Source organism: Melitaea cinxia, chromosome 9, assembly GCF_905220565.1.
Source record: "Melitaea cinxia chromosome 9, ilMelCinx1.1, whole genome shotgun sequence".
In the NCBI taxonomy this organism is placed as follows: domain Eukaryota; kingdom Metazoa; phylum Arthropoda; class Insecta; order Lepidoptera; family Nymphalidae; genus Melitaea; species Melitaea cinxia.
The window spans coordinates 2,018,475-2,037,415 of record NC_059402.1 but is presented as its reverse complement, the minus strand read 5'-3'; the positions used below and the strand labels follow the sequence as shown (position 1 = coordinate 2,037,415).

The 18,941-nt window shown below is 35.8% G+C and overlaps 1 protein-coding gene across 1 annotated transcript in view; it reads left to right on the top strand.

Moving 5' to 3' along the window:
• The window catches only part of LOC123656449 (Down syndrome cell adhesion molecule-like protein 1 homolog), a 112,165-nt gene extending 94,118 nt beyond the window's left edge, over positions 1-18,047 (top strand). Inside the window, exons 4-7 of the mRNA XM_045592132.1 lie at positions 3,436-3,626; positions 5,013-5,142; positions 13,122-13,262; positions 17,604-18,047. Coding sequence (XP_045448088.1) covers positions 3,436-3,626; positions 5,013-5,142; positions 13,122-13,262; positions 17,604-17,761 — 620 coding nt within the window. The 3' untranslated portion in view covers positions 17,762-18,047. The remainder of the gene's footprint in view (positions 1-3,435; positions 3,627-5,012; positions 5,143-13,121; positions 13,263-17,603) is intronic.
• Positions 18,048-18,941: the final 894 nt, after the last annotated feature.

The following is an 18,941-nucleotide window of genomic DNA, read 5'->3' as shown; positions in this document are numbered from 1 at the left end:
TCGCTTATCATCAGGTCCCGTACGCTTGTTTGTCGACTTAGTGGTTTTTTTTATGTCACTAGGTCACACTCAAAAAAAAATATTTTTGTTATATCTGTTTACCGAATCTTTATAAAGTATTTGTCTGAAAAATAAATGATTCGTTCATATTAATTTTAGTCACCTCTCGCCTTTAAAACTCTCATTAGGTGAATTTTACGTTGATTAAGTCCCTTTTTAATACGATCCTTTGATCGCCCACTACAAAGAAGTAAATGTTTTACTTTACTTTTATTAAATTTGTTCATTTTTTCTTATCCAATATTGTAAGATTTTAAAATGCGTTACATGAATAATTAGATTAATTGTATTGTTGTGTGCTGTTTGTTTCCCAATAAAATAAAATAAATAAATAAATAAAATAATTGACTTAAACCGCCTGACTCTCAAAACATTGTAACAGTTTACAAAATATATAATACAAATAACTACAAAGCATAATAAACGAGGTATTATAAATCAAATTGAGACTTAAACCTCCACCCGAATAAGCATTACTAATTTATTACAAACCCAACAGATGAGTAATTACAAAAGACGGGGCTTATTGTGTAAATATAATAACTTGTAATATATTGAACTTTACTATGAAGTAATTTTTTGATTACAATATTTGTTTTGGTCTCGAATCGCACTACGCTTCAGCCTGTAATATCCCACTACTGGGCGGCCTCTTTCCCCGTATAGGAGAAGGATCAGAGCTTAATCCACCACGCTGCTCCAATGCGGGTTGGCGGATATATTACCTACTATGAGTAACGATCGCTATCAAACCCTTCGATAGCTCAGTTGGTAGAGCGGTGGACTGTAACTGTAACGATCGCTATCAGGTGTGATAACAACCGGGACCGGCGGCTTAACGTGCAACGTGGTGGTGGGGAGGGGTTGATCTCATATGCTCGTGAATGTTTGCTTGTGTAAATATGTTTTGTGAAACGTTCTGTCATGTTCTTGTTAATTTTGTTGGAAAATGTTTGCCTGAAAAACATTTATATGACGTGCTTGTTGTAACTTAATCAAATGCTGTTTTATTTCTTTTAAAAATTATATCAGTCAATGTGTTCATATCGCTACTCATTCATTAAATCTTACTAGGATAGAAGTTACTGGTCTCGCTGGTGTTAGTGGTGCGTGCCATGTACTCGCCTAACAACTGGCGGTTTGCGTGTTCGAATCCTGCTCGGGGTGGTTTTTTTTATTTGTAGAAATATTTCTTGCCGGTTTGAATTTCGGTCTTTGTGGGTCTCTCCACCGTGTCTTGGAAATCACTAAGATGTCGGTCCCGGTTGTTATCATCGTTATATCTGATAGTGATCTTTACTTCATAGTAGGGAATATATCCGCCAACTTACAGTGGTGCAGCGGGGCGGGTTAAGTTCCTTATTAAGCTCCGATCCTTCCCCTTTTTGGAGAAAGAGGCCTGTGCACAGTAGTTGGATGTTACAGACTAAATCATATCCTGTGCCTTTCCATCGATCACATCTTCGCAAATAATTATTATTGAAGGCTCATTATTTCCTAACACTTGTATATAATGGATCTTAACGTGATAATATTTAGGATATAACTGCAAAAAAAACCAAGAACATGATTCACTTAGCCTTGCTATGAGCTCCTAAAAATGTCTTTAAAAAGAAAAAGGAAATTCGTCTCCGTTATATTCGTGACGAACACGGTTACGTGATGCAACGTAGAAAATGTTCCTCGTACCTGCAATATTTCCGTTGTCTCGTTAGTAAAACTTAACTGGTCTTACATGTCATTTTTTATCACTCATCGCGAACGACGAGTAATCGAGACGTTAATTCAAATTAACAATTCTTTCCCACCACTAATTACAAGCGTCATTAGTGTACCCTTCTTCAAGATGTTCTTCCGATCATTTCGGCACATTTACTTATAAATCCTTAACAATTTCCCCAAATCCGAAGAAATGACCAAAAACCCTCGAGATCCGAGTTAATATAGTCGTCATGTCACCCCTAGGCAATCATGGAACTCCTTAGAAAGGTTCACGCCGTTTGACAAGCAAGATAAATGAGTTCCATTGAAGACAAGACGCTTAACCCTGCGATAATAACGTTCCGTTCAAGGTATTTTATTTTTCGTAACACATGTGAACATACTAGCTTCCTTGTGTTCTACCAAATTGAAATAAGAATATACGCGCGACGTGCCAACCATCCGTCGCTATTAGTTAGTTTAATCATAACATCGTCTGAAATATTTATTTTTATGTAATAAGCTGTATATATTGTTAAATGTTTTTAGTCGAGAAAACTAAACCATACTAAATCTTTTTTTTTGCCTACTTATTTAATTCCAGCTATCACCGGTACAATATTGACTTAGAATAAAAAGCATATAAAAAAAATAATAATACGTTTCAAACTTACCGACTTCTAGTAGAATGATATTCTAAGTTCCTGTCCGAAAATTCAAACTACACAATCGCCCAGACGAAAGTTCTGCTTCACCGGTAGGGACTTTAGTCATGACGAAACTGTATGAAGATTAGTTACTCGTACCTACGTAATGCATTAGAAGCACTCATCGGTATAGTTTAGTACAGGAAGCAAGCCGTTCACATTGTTCGTAGCGTAACAATCAGTCTTTTCTCTTTCAAATGGTAATACTTCACGTATTGATACTACACGTATCAATTGCTCTAATTGTTTTTGTCCCTCTATGTGTGCTAAATCTATTTACAGATGGGTTGAAATTGTATTAACTATAATAGTGTAAGGCACTGATTACTTCCGAAAAGAAAACGTTTTATGTTACCTGTTTTCAGTACAATTTCTCTGTATTATTGAATTGGCAGTTTTTGAATGCGACAATTCAAATATCTTTGTATAAAACTTTTGATTTGGCTTTTATTGAGCCATTCATGGGTTTTATATGTACCTAGTCCTATCTTAGTCTGTTTTTCTGAAATAAGTTCGTATTGCATAGTATAATTTATCTGCTAAAGAAACAAAACGACAAAATCGTCAAAAAATTCGTAAAAATAAAACATTTACTTTATATATATATATATATATATATATATATATATATATATATAACAGGTCTAGGTAAGGTTGAGTTATAATACTTCCCAAGTCGGGTTACTCGATATTTCGAGCAGGATATATTATGCAATGCCCTACCTCAGTTAAGTTTTAAGTAATATATATTTACAGATTCGCCTGCAAGATAAACTCTTAAACAAAAACTCTTAAACTTCTCAAACACTTTCTTTAAATAAAGAGTGAATAGGCATCTTCTAGGCAAGCGCGCACCATCTTAGGCTGCATCTTCACTTACCATATTATTTAATAAAAAATATAAGATGAAATGGCGGTATCAGATACTTAAATAAATGCCTAATTCAAGTACCATATTTGTCCACAGCGGAACCTCCACCACTAGTCAACGTGACGGTACACGCGTCCACCATCCTCGCTATTATCCTATGGAACGTGGCAGGCGACGGTGGTCATCCAATCATGGACTTCACCGCGCAGTATCGATCAGCAGCTCCCGTCAACGACAGCTTGGAACCCTGGCGGCCTATCAGCCCTAATCACATCAGCCCGAACTCGGTAGGTAAAATTCTTATTCTAAAATTTGAATAAAATTTGAAAATATTTTTTAAGATAGAAATCTTGAGTTGAAATACCCTCAATTCATTTTAGAGGTCGATTATTACTAATTTTTTCATTAATACCACAAGGGTGGCATGTGTACGGTACACCTAATGTAAAGGAGCTATGGATACCTGCAATACTAAAAACATTATAAACACATTTCCGACCCTACTACCGACCCTTCCCAAGAACTCTGACTATTTTACTCATTACAGGAACACAACACTACTTATAAGCAATGTTATTTGGCTGTCATCTTCTGTAAGGTTGAGGTACTGCCCCAGTCTCGCTGCTCTACATTTTTAAACAACATATATCAGCCATGCCCCATCTCGATAGACATCTAGTATGGAGTTTATGTCAAAATTCTCTACTAAGCAAAGTGCGACATCGAAAGATTATTGAGACCGGCAATTAATTTCTACAAGAATGCCAAGTCATGTCGGAATTGGATACGTGACTTCAAGTCGCCTGGCACATTTAGAGATGATTTTCAATATCTGTTTTCAGTATCTAAACTGTATTATTATTGGCTTTGTCGAATGAAATGTACCAATTGTTTCTGTATTTGATATATGATTCGTTTTTTTTTATATTTTCGTGATATATTTGTTACCTTTTTAAATAATAGTTATCTTAACCTTTAATATAGGATCATCGTAGCTTATAGTCACTCTGATATTTCTAATAGATATACCATAATTTTTCTTTCTCTTCCTAAAGGTGTTTCTTATTTAAATAAGGCCATTAGCGCCTACAAATAAGCAAACGAACTCATAAGCTTTCGAAATTTGAGTTTTTTTTTCCTGTTTTTAATTTAAACAACAAAGATATTCTTTGACTATAGTAAATGACGACGCGTTGGCGCAACGGTCACAGCACTGGTTTGTGGCTGTTGCGCTGGCGGTTGCGGGTTCATCTAAATAATTGTTTACACATAAAATAACATTGATAAATTTGTGGATGTGTCTAAGCGTCACACTAATTTCTTGTTCAATATCTGTTTTCATAAAATACATTACACAAAGAGGTTCGTATTAGATGAACAAATAATATTTTCTTACACTAAAGACGACGCAAAAACCATTAGATCATCTCTTATGAGATACGAGAGTTATTGATAAGATTAACGTAATGGAAATAAACAAAAACATAACTGTTATGTATATAACGATTTAGCCTGTAACATCTCACTGTTGGGCATAGGAAAAAACCATCATTATAAAGTTAGTCGTTCGAAATTTATGTAGTAATTTATATATATATATATATATATATATATATATATATATATATTACAGACTATTAAAGCAAAAAAAGGTTTTATAACTGACATTCCAGAGACAAATCGACGTTTACCACTTAGAACCGAACGCGTCGTATTGGTTCAGAGTTTGGGCGAACAATGTCTTGGGGCCCGGACCCCCGGTGGAGGTGCTCGCGACAACGCTGTACAGCGACCAGGAAGCAGGTATGTATTTGATAGATTTCATTAAATATTTAAAACAAATTTCTTATTAAAAAAAGATTTAAGAATCGATATACCTAATCGTACGGTATTTCCTATTGAGCATAGCGCAAAAGGATACACAGGAGGAAAATAGGAAATACCGTAAGATTAAACATAATAATAATTAGACAAGGGTGAGACCAAACGGAGGAGGATTCGGTTGGGCTGGGGGAGGATTCGGTTGGGCTGGGCGGCGTTTGGCAGACTCCGTCGAGTCTTCACTTCGAAGATTCCGCAATGCTTGAAGACAAAAGTTTTCGAGCAATGCGTCCTGCCTGTGTTAACATACGGAGCCGAGACGTGGACACTGACCAAGGGACTGGTCCACAAGTTTAAAGTCCCTCAACGAGCAATGGAACGGGCTATGCTTGGGGTCTCTCTCAAAGACAGGATTAGAAATGATACTATCCGCGAGAGAACGAAAGTAACCGACATAGCCCACAGAATTAGCAAGTTGAAGTGGCAGTGGGCTGGTCATCTGTGTCGCAGGACCGATGGCCGTTGGAGTAGACGGGTCCTAGAGTGGAGACCGCGTCTTGGCAAACGCAGTGTGGGACGTCCTCCGGCCTGTTGGACCGACGATCTACGTAAGATTGCCGGTGTAGGCTGGATGAGGATTGCGGAAGACCGGGATGTGTGGCGCGAACTTGGGGAGGCCTATGTCCAGCAGTGGACTGCGATAGGCTGAAGGGTGAGACCAAACGAACGTAATTTTATGAGTTGTCAGTCGCGTAATTTCGGTCGCATAATTTCTACAGCATTCGGTTTCATACAAAAGTCCAGTTCTGGCTACACGGCGACGCCAAATGAGCTGTGTGCCGTCTCACACTTTGCATCGAGCGACTGACAACTTACAAAATTACGCTCGTTTGGCCTCACACTAAGTCTGTTTGTCTGAAATTTCAATATACTATCCAAAAACAAAAAACAAGTAACTACATTTGTCATTATTTACAATGAAATCAAAAGTAAAGACAAGCATTGTCCTTGCTTTAGACGTGAGTCTGCAAGGTCCATAAGAAACCATTATTTGCTGCAGTATTTTTGCATTAGAAGCGTCTGAAGAAGGTATCAACTTAAATGAATTAAGTGATCCGGATCAAATGTTACGCGCCTAGTGACGACTGAAGCCTTACGCTGTAATGAGTTTAGATTTGCAGTCTACTTGATTCTGCGATAATCTGTTACAGCATAACAGAGCAATTGCTAATTATTAACCGACTTCAAAAAAGGAGGCGGTATATATATAATTAGCATAACATTGATGATAAGGGGGCGTGGTTTACCGATCACGCCATGTGACGTCACAATCAGGCCATGTCGAAAGCATAGTCGACCGGAGGGGAAGCTTTCGTGGCGGTTGGTCGTTGGCACCAGGGATAGACGGACGTGTATACGGTTCTAGCTAATACTTAGTTTTGCTTTTAGTAATTTAATTGTATTAAATTTGTAATCTTAATAAATAGTTAGAGTGTGAATTATAAATTTAGTTGTACTTATATAAAATGTTATTTGTTAAGAATTTAATTTGTAATCTTTAATAAATAGGAATTATATTTTTGTGTTCGTTGTAATTATTTTTTTTAAATTAATATTTAGAGTGAATTATAAATTCAGAAGTGGGATAGTGCCACCGTTCTGAATCGTAGGCTTTCTTGGTAAAATTGTGCTGTAATAAAATTTGGTTACTAGTAAAAATGTCCGATCACAATAAACGTAAAAGTCGTAAAAGAGATAGGACGCCTACCCCTGGTTTAGACCAAACACTTCAGGCGATTTTGAATCGCTTAAACGTTTTGGAAGGTAGTTCCAGGTTACAAAATTCAGGTGAGGGTAGGTCGGGTGACATGTTGGTGCCACACCCAAGCGAGACGAGTCGACCGTTGTCTGGTACGGTCGCCATGCCACCGCCGTCACCGACTGTGCAATCTTGTGGTGGAACTACCGACACACAGACGAGTGCTGATACAGTGATTAGTGAGGTAACAGAAAAACTCGTAAGCGCAATCAACGCTATACCGGTAAGATCAAATAATGTTTTTGTTTCTAATTTTGATCCGTCTTTGCATGATTTTAATGTGTGGTGTCAAGAAGTCGATCATGTGCGTAATTTAAATCGTTGGGATGATCGCGAATGCTTGTCTCGTATAGGAAATTGCCTCAGAGGCGATGCGAAGTCTTGGCTTAGCGAGTGGGTTAGCAATGATCGCTGTTGGTCGAATTTTAAGCGTGAATTTAAATCATTATGTCCGTTTCGGGTAGATATTGCTAATATTTTATTCGACGTAATGAAAACCGAATCCGATAAGTACCCTACATATGCGGAATATGCTAGACGCTCTTTGTTGCGATTGCGCATCGTTTGCGGATTGAGTGATGAGTTAATCGTGGCTATTATTATACGAGGCATCACGGATCCTCAAATCCGTGCGGCTGCTACAAACGCGAAGTTGTCTCCGGATAATTTAGTTGATTTTCTGTCGATTTATGTGAAACCAACCGTTAAGACGAACTATACGCGACCCGGTTATAGTAAAAATAGTTTACAATTGAATTTACGCAAACGTGGGCATGATGATTCGCAAATTAAATGTTTTAAATGCAACAACTTAGGTCATAAGTCTTTTAATTGTCCTAAGCGTTTTAAATACGAATCTGTTCCATCCGGTGATGGTAATAAGGCGAGTACATCATCTGCGGGTGTTCCTGGATCATATAGACAAACACCAAAACCAGAACCCTGCTCGTTCTGTAAAAAGGTCGGACACAAGGTTGAAGATTGCTTCACAAAACAGCGCTCCGAATCACGAGGCAAATCTAATGTTAACTTTTGTCATAGTATTAACGATACCTATAAACAAAATGACATCGCGACGGCCGTTATTCAGGGTGTACCCGTCGATGTGCTTATAGATAGCGGTTCTACGATTTCTCTAATATCTGAATCGGTTGCAAAGCATCTTCAATGCACTCAGACACCCTCATACAGAATATTACGCGGCATCAGTAATGAAGAAGTACATTCCACTTTCCGTACTACGCTAACAGTCGAATTTCCCGAAATATCTCTTGAAGTAGACTTTCATGTTGTATGTGATAGGTTTTTGAGCACACCAATTATTATCGGTACCGACGTTTTGAATAGAGATGGTGTTACTTATACACGTATGCGAGGTCAACAACGCCTCACGCGGGTCGTTGATGTCATGTGTATTAAATCCGATACTACGGTCACAACGATTGATTCTCCGTTAGTAGGACCAGATAGGGAGCGTTTAATGAGCATCATTAATGAGTTTGCAGATTATCTTGTGGTAGGTACGGCTTGTACTACAGTCACGACAGGTTCTATGCATATTAAGTTGCACAACGAGACACCGGTAGTTTACAGACCTTATAAAATGTCGCAAGATGAAAAAATACGTGTTAGGGCGATCATTAAGGACTTACTTGATAAGAATATTATTCGCGAATCGGAATCGGAGTTCTCAAGTCCGATTTTATTGGTTAAAAAGAAAGATGGTAGTGATAGGCTATGCGTTGACTTTCGAGCCTTGAATGCTAACACCGTCAAAGACCACTATCCTTTACCTTTAATTGATGACCACATAGACCTTCTAGGAAAAGCCAAATATTTCAGTAGTTTAGACATGGCGACCGGGTTCCATCAAATTCGCCTTGATGAGGAATCTATTCCTCTTACAGGATTCGTAACTAGCGAAGGGCATTACGAATATATCAAAATGCCATACGGTCTAGCAAACGCGCCCATTGTGTACCAAAGAATCATCTCCAACACATTGCGTACGTTCATCGATAATGGTAAGGCATGCGTATATATCGATGATGTTCTACTGAAAAGCCAGTCAGTTGACGAAGGTTTGCAGACCTTACGAGAAGTCTTGGACACTTTGACAAAGGCTGGGTTTTCCATTAACCTCAAAAAATGTAAGTTCCTTGTTACAGAGATCGAGTATCTAGGCCGGACGATTAGTAACGGTCAGGTAAGGCCGAGCGCTAATAAAGTGGAAGCTCTAGTTAACGCAAGGGTGCCGACTAACGTCAAGGAGGTAAGACAGTTCTTAGGTCTTGCAGGGTATTTTAGGAGGTATATTCCAAATTACTCTTTAAGAACTGCGTGCATCGCTGGATTGCTTCGCAAAGGTGCCGAGTTTAGCTGGGGCAAAGAACAAGAAAACGTGCGTAAAGATATTATTGAGCGTCTAACTACAGAGCCTGTACTAATTATTTTTGATCCCTCACGTTGCACTGAGCTCCACACAGATGCATCATCGGTTGGTTACGGCGCCGTGTTGTTCCAGATCACTGACGATGGCAACAAGCGACCTGTTGCCTATTTCAGCAAGGTGACTCAGGGGGCCGAGTCACGTTACCACTCTTACGAGTTGGAGACGCTGGCGGTTGTCAGAGCGTTACAACATTTTAGGCATTATCTCATTGGTATAAAATTTAAAGTGGTAACTGATTGTAACGCTTTGAAACTGACCCAGCGTAAAAAGGACCTTCTTCCCAGAGTTTCTAGGTGGTGGGTATACATGCAAGACTTCAACTTTGAACTCGAATATCGTAAGGGTACTGCGCTGTCTCATGCTGATTATTTAAGTCGTAACCCCGTATATAATTGCAGGATTCAAAGGCCGTTAAATTGGGCTCAGATAGCACAATCTGCTGATGAGGAAACGCAGAAGTTGTTGGAAAAGCTTCAGAATGGTGAACTGGACTCGTCCAGATACGTCAAATCTAACGACACGCTTTACTACAAACTAGATGTTGTTGGCGAACAAAGTCGTATGTTATGCTACATACCTAAGGGTCACCGTCTGAGTTTAATGCGGGTCTTTCACGATGAACACCAACATATTGGGGTGGACAAAACTACTGATCTGATACTCAAACATTTTTGGTTTCCCAAGTTGAGGCAGTTTGTGCGGAAGTACATACAACACTGTGTAGTATGTCTTTCTCACAAAAAGGTAGCACGGCAACCGCCGCAGCCCATTGAGTCATGGGAGAAACCCGATGTGCCGTTTTCTATTATTCATACTGACGTACTAGGGCCTCTTCCGCGATCAAACGATTTTAAGTTTGTTGTACTAATTGTAGATGCTTTTACTAAATTTTGCCTTTTATATTCGATTCGTAATCAAGATACTAGCGAGTTAATAAAAGTTTTTGAAAATGCAATTTCACTTTTCGGTTCACCAAAATTAATAGTTGCTGATCGTGGTCGAATGTATGAGAGCAATGTATTTGTTAAGTTTGTAAAAGACCAGGGTTGTGATATTCATTTTATAATTGCTGAAATGCATCAAAGTAATGGGCAGGTTGAGCGGTACTGTCGAACGGTCATGAACATGATACGTGTCGAGTCAAACTTTAGACAGGAAAATTGGTCAAATGTGCTATGGAAGTTACAGCTCACCCTGAACATTACTTTGCAAAAATCTATTAAATGTTCCCCTATGAATTTGTTAGTTGGCAGCAATGGCGTTACACCCGTTATACGATCCCTGGTCCGCGACGTGGCCCAACAAGCTGCGAATCCAAATCGCGAGTCACTACGCGAGCTGGCCCGACAACGAGCTATAGTAGCCCTGGATGAAAATCGTTCCCGCCAGGACGCTCGTGTCAATGAACGACGAAAGCTACCCCACACATTCCAACCAGGTGATCTAGTATTTGTGCGTAAGTCGAGCCAGACTACGAGCAAGTTGGACTCCGGCATGCGCGGCCCATACAAAGTTACGCGAGTGTTGCCACGCGGGCGATATGAGCTGAAACTAGTCGCGGGGTCATACGGTAAAACCACGCAAGCTGCTGCAGAATATATGATTCCCTGGCGAGGAGAGTGGACCCCTGAAGTGTGCGCCTCATTTTTTGAAAGTGAGTATTTTCTTTGTCGCCTTCTTTGTTTTGTGAAAGCTTGTTGCGACAGTACAGTAGTGTACGTTCAAAGTTTAATAAGTTTAATGATAATGATAAATAAAACTACGGATTTGCTTATACTAAGTTTACATCATCATGAAACAAATTGCTGGTGTTGTGCTTATATTTGTTACACTTGTCATGGATATACTGCGGTCACTGTCCATTGTGCAAACTGCGGTCACTGCACGTTGAGCATACTGCGGTCACTGCTCACTGTTATCTGTTTATATTTATGTTTGTTACAAATGTCATGGATATACTGCGGTCACTGTCCATTGTGCAAACTGCGGTCACTGCACGTTGAGCATACTGCGGTCACTGCTCACTGTTATCGCATACTGCGGTCACTGCGATTATTTTCGATAGGACATACTGCGGTCACTGTCCATTGTGCATACTGCGGTCACTGCTTGTTTTTTTTTTTTGCTTACTGTTGAGCTTTGCTTGAATGTAATTGAACTCCTCTTACTGTTGGCTTAATTTTGTGTTTTGCTGAATGTAATTGAGTTATTGTTCTTACGCCGGCTTTGCTCAACGCTTGTGAATACTTAGCTAATGCAATCAACATGACTTTCAGATGATAATGATGAGGAAGATAGTGATCTGTCTCCGGAGCTCTCACCTTCGGGCACCCAAGATCAGGTTGTGGAAGTGGAAGTACACGCGGTTGAGGATGCCGAAGAGTCGCCAGATGCAGCAGCCTCTACACTCACGGGCGGGGACGCGCCGTCATCAGGAGAGGCCGAATTAGCATAACATTGATGATAAGGGGGCGTGGTTTACCGATCACGCCATGTGACGTCACAATCAGGCCATGTCGAAAGCATAGTCGACCGGAGGGGAAGCTTTCGTGGCGGTTGGTCGTTGGCACCAGGGATAGACGGACGTGTATACGGTTCTAGCTAATACTTAGTTTTGCTTTTAGTAATTTAATTGTATTAAATTTGTAATCTTAATAAATAGTTAGAGTGTGAATTATAAATTTAGTTGTACTTATATAAAATGTTATTTGTTAAGAATTTAATTTGTAATCTTTAATAAATAGGAATTATATTTTTGTGTTCGTTGTAATTATTTTTTTTAAATTAATATTTAGAGTGAATTATAAATATATATATATTTTTTCTTTTTCTTTTTTTTAATGTCGAACATCGGAGATAACTTTGTCGTTTATGAACCGATTTTGATAATTCTTTTTTTGTTGAAAAGAAGATATCCCAGGTGTAGTACCATGATAAGGAAACCAGGAGCTGATGATGGAATCCTAGAGAAATCGAGGGAAACCCTCGAAAATCCGCACAACTTTTTACTGGGTGTACCGATTTTAATGATTTTTAATTTAATCGAGAGCCGATGTTTACCATGTGGTCATGTTTAAATTTCATCGATATTTGATTACAACTTTTGGAGTAATCTTTGATAATGCGTATTTACTTGACTACTTTTTCGTCTGCCTACGTTGTTTTACTTGCCGATGTAATTGAAGTCAGTTTTTTTCGTTTGCCAGCAAACACAATTATTTTCAAGTCATAGAATCATAGTTTAGGTCTATCTAAATATTTTTTTCTCATTTAATAAAAAGAATAATTTAATATATGAACATAGGTAAAAATTGTATATATGACATAAGTGTGACTTGAAATACATTCTGAATCAGATCATTTCAAGGAACAGGTAATGTAAATTTTTACTGTTAGCTCGGTGGCGCAATAAGCATACTAGTTTACTTTATCAAACTTTAATCTTGAGACAAATTCAGACAATAGACATACAAGGTATTATAAGAATTGTCCGTTATCTAAATTATATTTTACCAAAAATTAGTTTCCAATACTTTGGATCTACAAGAAAAAAAATGTAGCTATATGAGTCGGCTGTTACCTAAAACACGTGCATTAAGTTGCATATCTTAGGAACAGTAGACTGTGTGTGTATATTAAAAAAATTATCAAGATCTGTTACAAGAATTAGCACCACTGGAAAATCCACAGAGCTGTACAAGCACTTCCTGGAGGGGGCAGAAACGTTCGACACTCGGACGTGGGTGGCGGCCGTCTGCGTAGTGATGGGAACCCTGGCCGTGCTCGCGGCGGGCACGTGCGCCGTGCTCTGCCGGGAGTGGCGTCGCTCAGGTGAGCAACATCCCTAGCCCTCGACCTCCCGGCCCATGCTACCCCGGCTCTACTTCCTCTTCCACTGAGCCCGGGACAAGCCGCATGAGCTGGAGTCAACTACTACGATTTGAGCGATTACCTTCATAGCTACAAGGCATCTGCTTCAGCATCTCAGCCAGCGTTAACCTTCCTTAAAATGCCGGGCCTTCGACTGAAGAGAATCCCTAGGGCTTATTTCATCAGTAATATAGGCATTTGCTTCAGCATATCGACCAGCACCGCCCTGGTTCACTTCTTGAATGAGCAAGGCCTTGACGACTGTAGTTAATCTCTAGGGTTTATTAAACCAGGTATGTAGGTTGATTATATAAGCTTTGACAGCATAGCACTTTGTTGGCTGTGAACCGCTTATCAAATTTATCTTAGACTTAAAATTTTAGTCGTAAAATATAAAATTGTATTTAAAGCTTTGGTCAACAATTTACATTTCAATTCACACTGTCATTTTTGACCGTCTTCATTTTAAATGATTCTTAAATAAAAATTAAATAAAAGTTATTTTCTTGCTGCTCAAATATTCCATAAAAATTTCTAAAAGTGTAAAAAAAGTATTTACTTTAAAAAAATATTTTTAAATTTATAAGAATAGTGCTTCTAACTAGGTGCCTCCTTTTCTAAATCTATATTTGTGATATAATACATGTAATATTTACAATAAAATTAAACAATTCATTAAAAATAATAATAACAATCATAATGTGATAATTATTGTTACATGTTACACATTTTTTTAATAATAATCTTTTAAAGTACATACTATTAATAATATTTTGCCTTTTATTATTATAATATTAATGAAATGCTAATAATATAGATGCCTTAAAAATAAATAATTTTAGGCTTGCACATAACATTCCTTTAAATGTTTAAAATATAAAGTAATATTAGATCTTTAATAAATTTCATTCAATTCGTTCAAGTGCCAATTATTTACAAATTAAAACTTTTTTCACGTAGGTTTTTGGCAGATTAGAATTTATAATAAAAATTTAAAATGGTACAAAAAAAATAATTTGCTATGCTGTTATGATAAAGGTGCTACGCTATATTAATAAAAAATAATATTAATGAGAATACCAAAAAGCAATAATAATAATTAATTATCTCCGTAAACAACTTTCTCGATTAATTATGCTATTTGAAGATTAGTTATTGTGAATATTACTATTTGGACATTATAAAAATTACAATTAATTTTTTGACAGTCGTGTGTCGTATGTTGTTGATTTATAAATAACTTTGTAATTTCCATTAAAACCTATTTAATCATTTTTTCATTGTTTGTATTTTGTATTAATGAAAAGAATTGTTAATAAGAAAAAAGTTTGTTGTAAGCTTATAGTATATTATTAGTTTATTGATGGTTAAAAATTTTTATTATTTTAAAATATTTTAATTTTTAGACATAATGCTTACGGACCAATAGGATTTACGTCAATTATATACTTGGATTGTGTGGCTTGATATTAGAAATTGTCTGTCCTTCATAATCGTAAAACTATGAAAATTACATTAAGGACCGATAACTTCATATAAATCTTGTTATTTAGAAAAAAAAATAGAGTGATCAACAAGTACCACTTCCATACAATGGTGATTCCATATTGTCTTAAAATTTTATATTTTCTACTATCAAGTATACGTGATGAAAAATGTAGGTAAGAAATTATATATGATAGCTTAGTAAAACATTTCTTGTCATATTTTTGTTAATAATGTAAATGATATAGAAATTTTACTAACGCTATTTTGCCCAAATTGTGTTAGAAATACACTCATGGAGTATTTTTTTATTGCAACACTGATGAAATCTTCGGTATTGTCATTAAAAAAATAGCCTCTTAGTAAAAGATCAAAAAATACATTCCTACTTTATACATTTCTCACAGATAATAAAATTAGAAATTTACATAAAATTCAAGTTTTTACACTTTATCCCTATCCATTAAATCTTTAGAATTTTTAAGCTAAACGCATAACACGGTGATAGTGCGCATGGTAATACGCTCCTTATTAATTAGTATTTTATTGTAGTTTGTAAGTACGCTGTAGAAAGTTATTTCGAAGTAAATAAGTACCTTAATGAGAGTAAAGAGAATAAAAATAAGTTTTACCTTTTCTTAGTATACGAAAAAATTCTTGCCAAAATGTTATTGTTATAACTGTTTAATTTTTCTTTTTTAAACATTATTTTTTACATATACATCAAAATAAATAAACTTTTTTATAATTTTTGGTTAAACATTCCAAAAGATAGTAGAATTAATGCATTATAATAGTTTTCATTTTTAACTAAATATTTAGAAAAATAGTTCTTTATGTCATTTCGAAATATTTCAATTCTATAGATATTTAAAAATAGTTTTGAGTAAATTATAACATTAATTTCCTCTATAAAATCTTATGAATTCTGGACCACTTCTCTGTCAGGACCATACACGATAGTACGCACGCTTATGATATACAAAATAATACCAAAGATATATAATATGCCTATATATTTACAATATAGTACAATTAAGCTTATCTCTGTGCATTTTATAATTATACTATTCTAGTGTAATAAATATTACACATACATTTAGATCTGTTATTTGTATGAATCATACACATTTCGTCATTCTTGATTTTTGATATTTCAGAGAAATTTAAAGCTTTCAATATATTAAATAAAATTCATTTTTTTGAATTTACTTACTCATGTGTTTACCCATAGTCACCATTTTCTCATTCATTCATCATTCATTTTTGAACAGCACCACAAAAATGTATAATTTTTTTTTTTCTGCAATAATAATGTTTAAACTTTAATCATCTCAGTATTTTTTATACATAGAATCAAACAATGAGACAGATTAACATGAAATATCAAATAAAAAAAATGTTGAATAACCTGTAAAATATCTTATTAAATCTTTCATTTTCAAAGATTCAATATTTGCTGTTCTCACAAAGTCAAGGCTTAATATTGTTCAATCTGACATAATTAATACAATAACGAGTGCTAAGATCATTGACACGTCAATTTCAATTTACAAAATAACTATATTGTATTTAGTCTACTGCGAACTGTTGAAAAGCATAATAATTTAATTCTTGTTTCAAGAATGTATATAATGTCTATGATGTTAACTACAGCTACCATTATGTGGTCATGTATTGTAAGAATTTGTTTATTTATTTTTAATTAACCGGTTCGAATATAAGTTCCAAAATATGTGAATTACATTAATTTTGTGTAAGTTTTGTTTTATATAAATAGTATTTTGAAAAAAAGTCGTTTACGAAGTATCTATGTATAGTAGAAAATGTGTTTATGGAATATTGTGATTTATAACTATATACAACATGTAAAGATAATACTTACAGTTAATATAATCAACAATCGACGGGTACGGATTTAATCCAAAACATAATTAATTTTTATTTTAATAAAAGCTTTAGCACTTATTTTTGAATTATTCTTAAAGTTGCTTCGCATAATCTTAAGGAAATATGAATTTCATATTTATACAATAATTTTACGAATGAGATAAAGCATACTTACAGGTGGTTCAGTTTTAGATGCTTATGCTTCATTTAGGCTGCAGTTCCATTAAGCAAATGCCTTACTATCAGCTAGCTAACTGAAAAGCTACAATGATTAATGTAGCGGATTGCAGATTCTACTTTATGTAAACAATCAATTGAAAATGTATGAAGTGTTGGGAGAATGGTTGGGACAGTGTGGCTCAATATAGCAGCAGATATAGCATTTGCCTAGTTAAACAACAGCCTTAGTTGCGTTAGAGTACTATGCCCTTAAATAGTGAATACAAATTGATTCGAACTGACTATGAAATTCATATAACGAAATTAATCACTAAGCTACGTAGTTACCATAAACGTAGCGGATAATACTGATTATACTTTTGATAACAATAGTTAAATAAATTGATTTTTTAAATTACATGCATTTGAGACTTCCTGTCTTTAAATTTTATTAGTAAATAATATAACTGTTAATTCAGTTCTAAATTATCGTAATTGGTAAGAGAGTGAGTTTTATACTTCTTTCACCTAACCGCATGTTGCATATCTTCTGAGGGTGATATTGTTACCGTATGTATTCATTTTATTCATTCGAAATTTTTTCTTCTTCCCTATCTATCGCACTCGCTTGGAACGCACGCTTGGACTGCGGGGCTGCACACTAACAAACAAACACATATACACATGGTGACGGGTATGTATTAATCCGACTAAATTTTTACCCATTTATTTACCCCATGATCAATTTTACCCAAATTTGTATAATAGAATACTCAGAGGAGCAGGACGTTATGGAACTAGTGCCTAATATAATTTTGAATCCGGGATTCATGGAATCCGATCCCGTCCGACCCCGGGAAACGTACGCGGCGTCGATCATCAAGTCGACGGAGTGTCCAGGACCAGGGAAACCGAGGCGTGTCTGATTCTCGTCTATACTCAACCTTAGAATATTCTATCTCACTGATTCAGGCCTGTTATCATGATTGTAAAGATAAAAATAATAAGAGTCGGTATGAAATACGCGAGTTTCTAACACAGCTATAATTGAAAAATGTTGCTTCTCTGCTCAAATTAACTCAATTGTCAGTTAGATAGTGGCTTGTCGTTTGATAATTTACAAAAGATCCCACAACTATCAAATCCCAAAATTGCTTTTAACATATATTATAAATGGTGAAAGAAATAATTCGTATATCATATGTCCGGGCAAAAAGGAACACATATGACTTAAGGGTAACGATGGACATATCAAACGCAACATACAGATTATTTTTTAATATTGAATTGGAGCGATAGAATATCCTATAGTTTGTAAAGTTTAGCTATTGTGCTCGCATTTGATCGAATTTTAAATGCATTTTTTTTTTCAAAATGTAAATATCGATCAAAATTTAAAGGAATTTATCAAATTTATGTCAACATCGACGCGTTGAGATCGACAGTATTTTGCATTTTGAAAGAAAAATAAATAAAGATGGCTCTAACTACTGAGAGAGATCACTTTTAGAATATAAGATGTTTGAGTGTTGGGTTTGCCATTGATAAATATTACAATTTAGCAGTTTCTGCGCGGTTAAGTTTTACACATTTCTTTACAAGAACTAACGCTTGTATTTACTTTTGATAAAACTTTTTACACCGTTACGGCGTCTAAGGCTGACATTCACCCTTTTGTCAGTGGCAAACCGAGCACGAGTGTAATTTTGAATAATATTGCTTACCGTTCAAAATGAATTGTTAATGTTGCTAGCTATAATAAATTGTAATTTATTATTTATTTTTGCAATAACGTATATGTATAATATTTTTGTAAAAAGATATTGAGTAATTAAGAAATTTTAAAAAAAGTGAAAAGACAACACATTAGTTATTTTCGTTCGTAATGTGATCATTTTATACTGTGATTGATTTTCTTCCAAAGGTTCGTTCACGCTTCATTTATAAAAGTTAGATATACGTATATAATTATATCCAATGTTCGCGTAAGGTTTTATAAAATTAGTCAGGAGACTGTTTCATGATTATCATAGTGAAGCTTAGGTTACATTAGAGAGTAGATATATGATAGTGTAAGCACCGTGGGCTGTTCAGACGCACGACTTT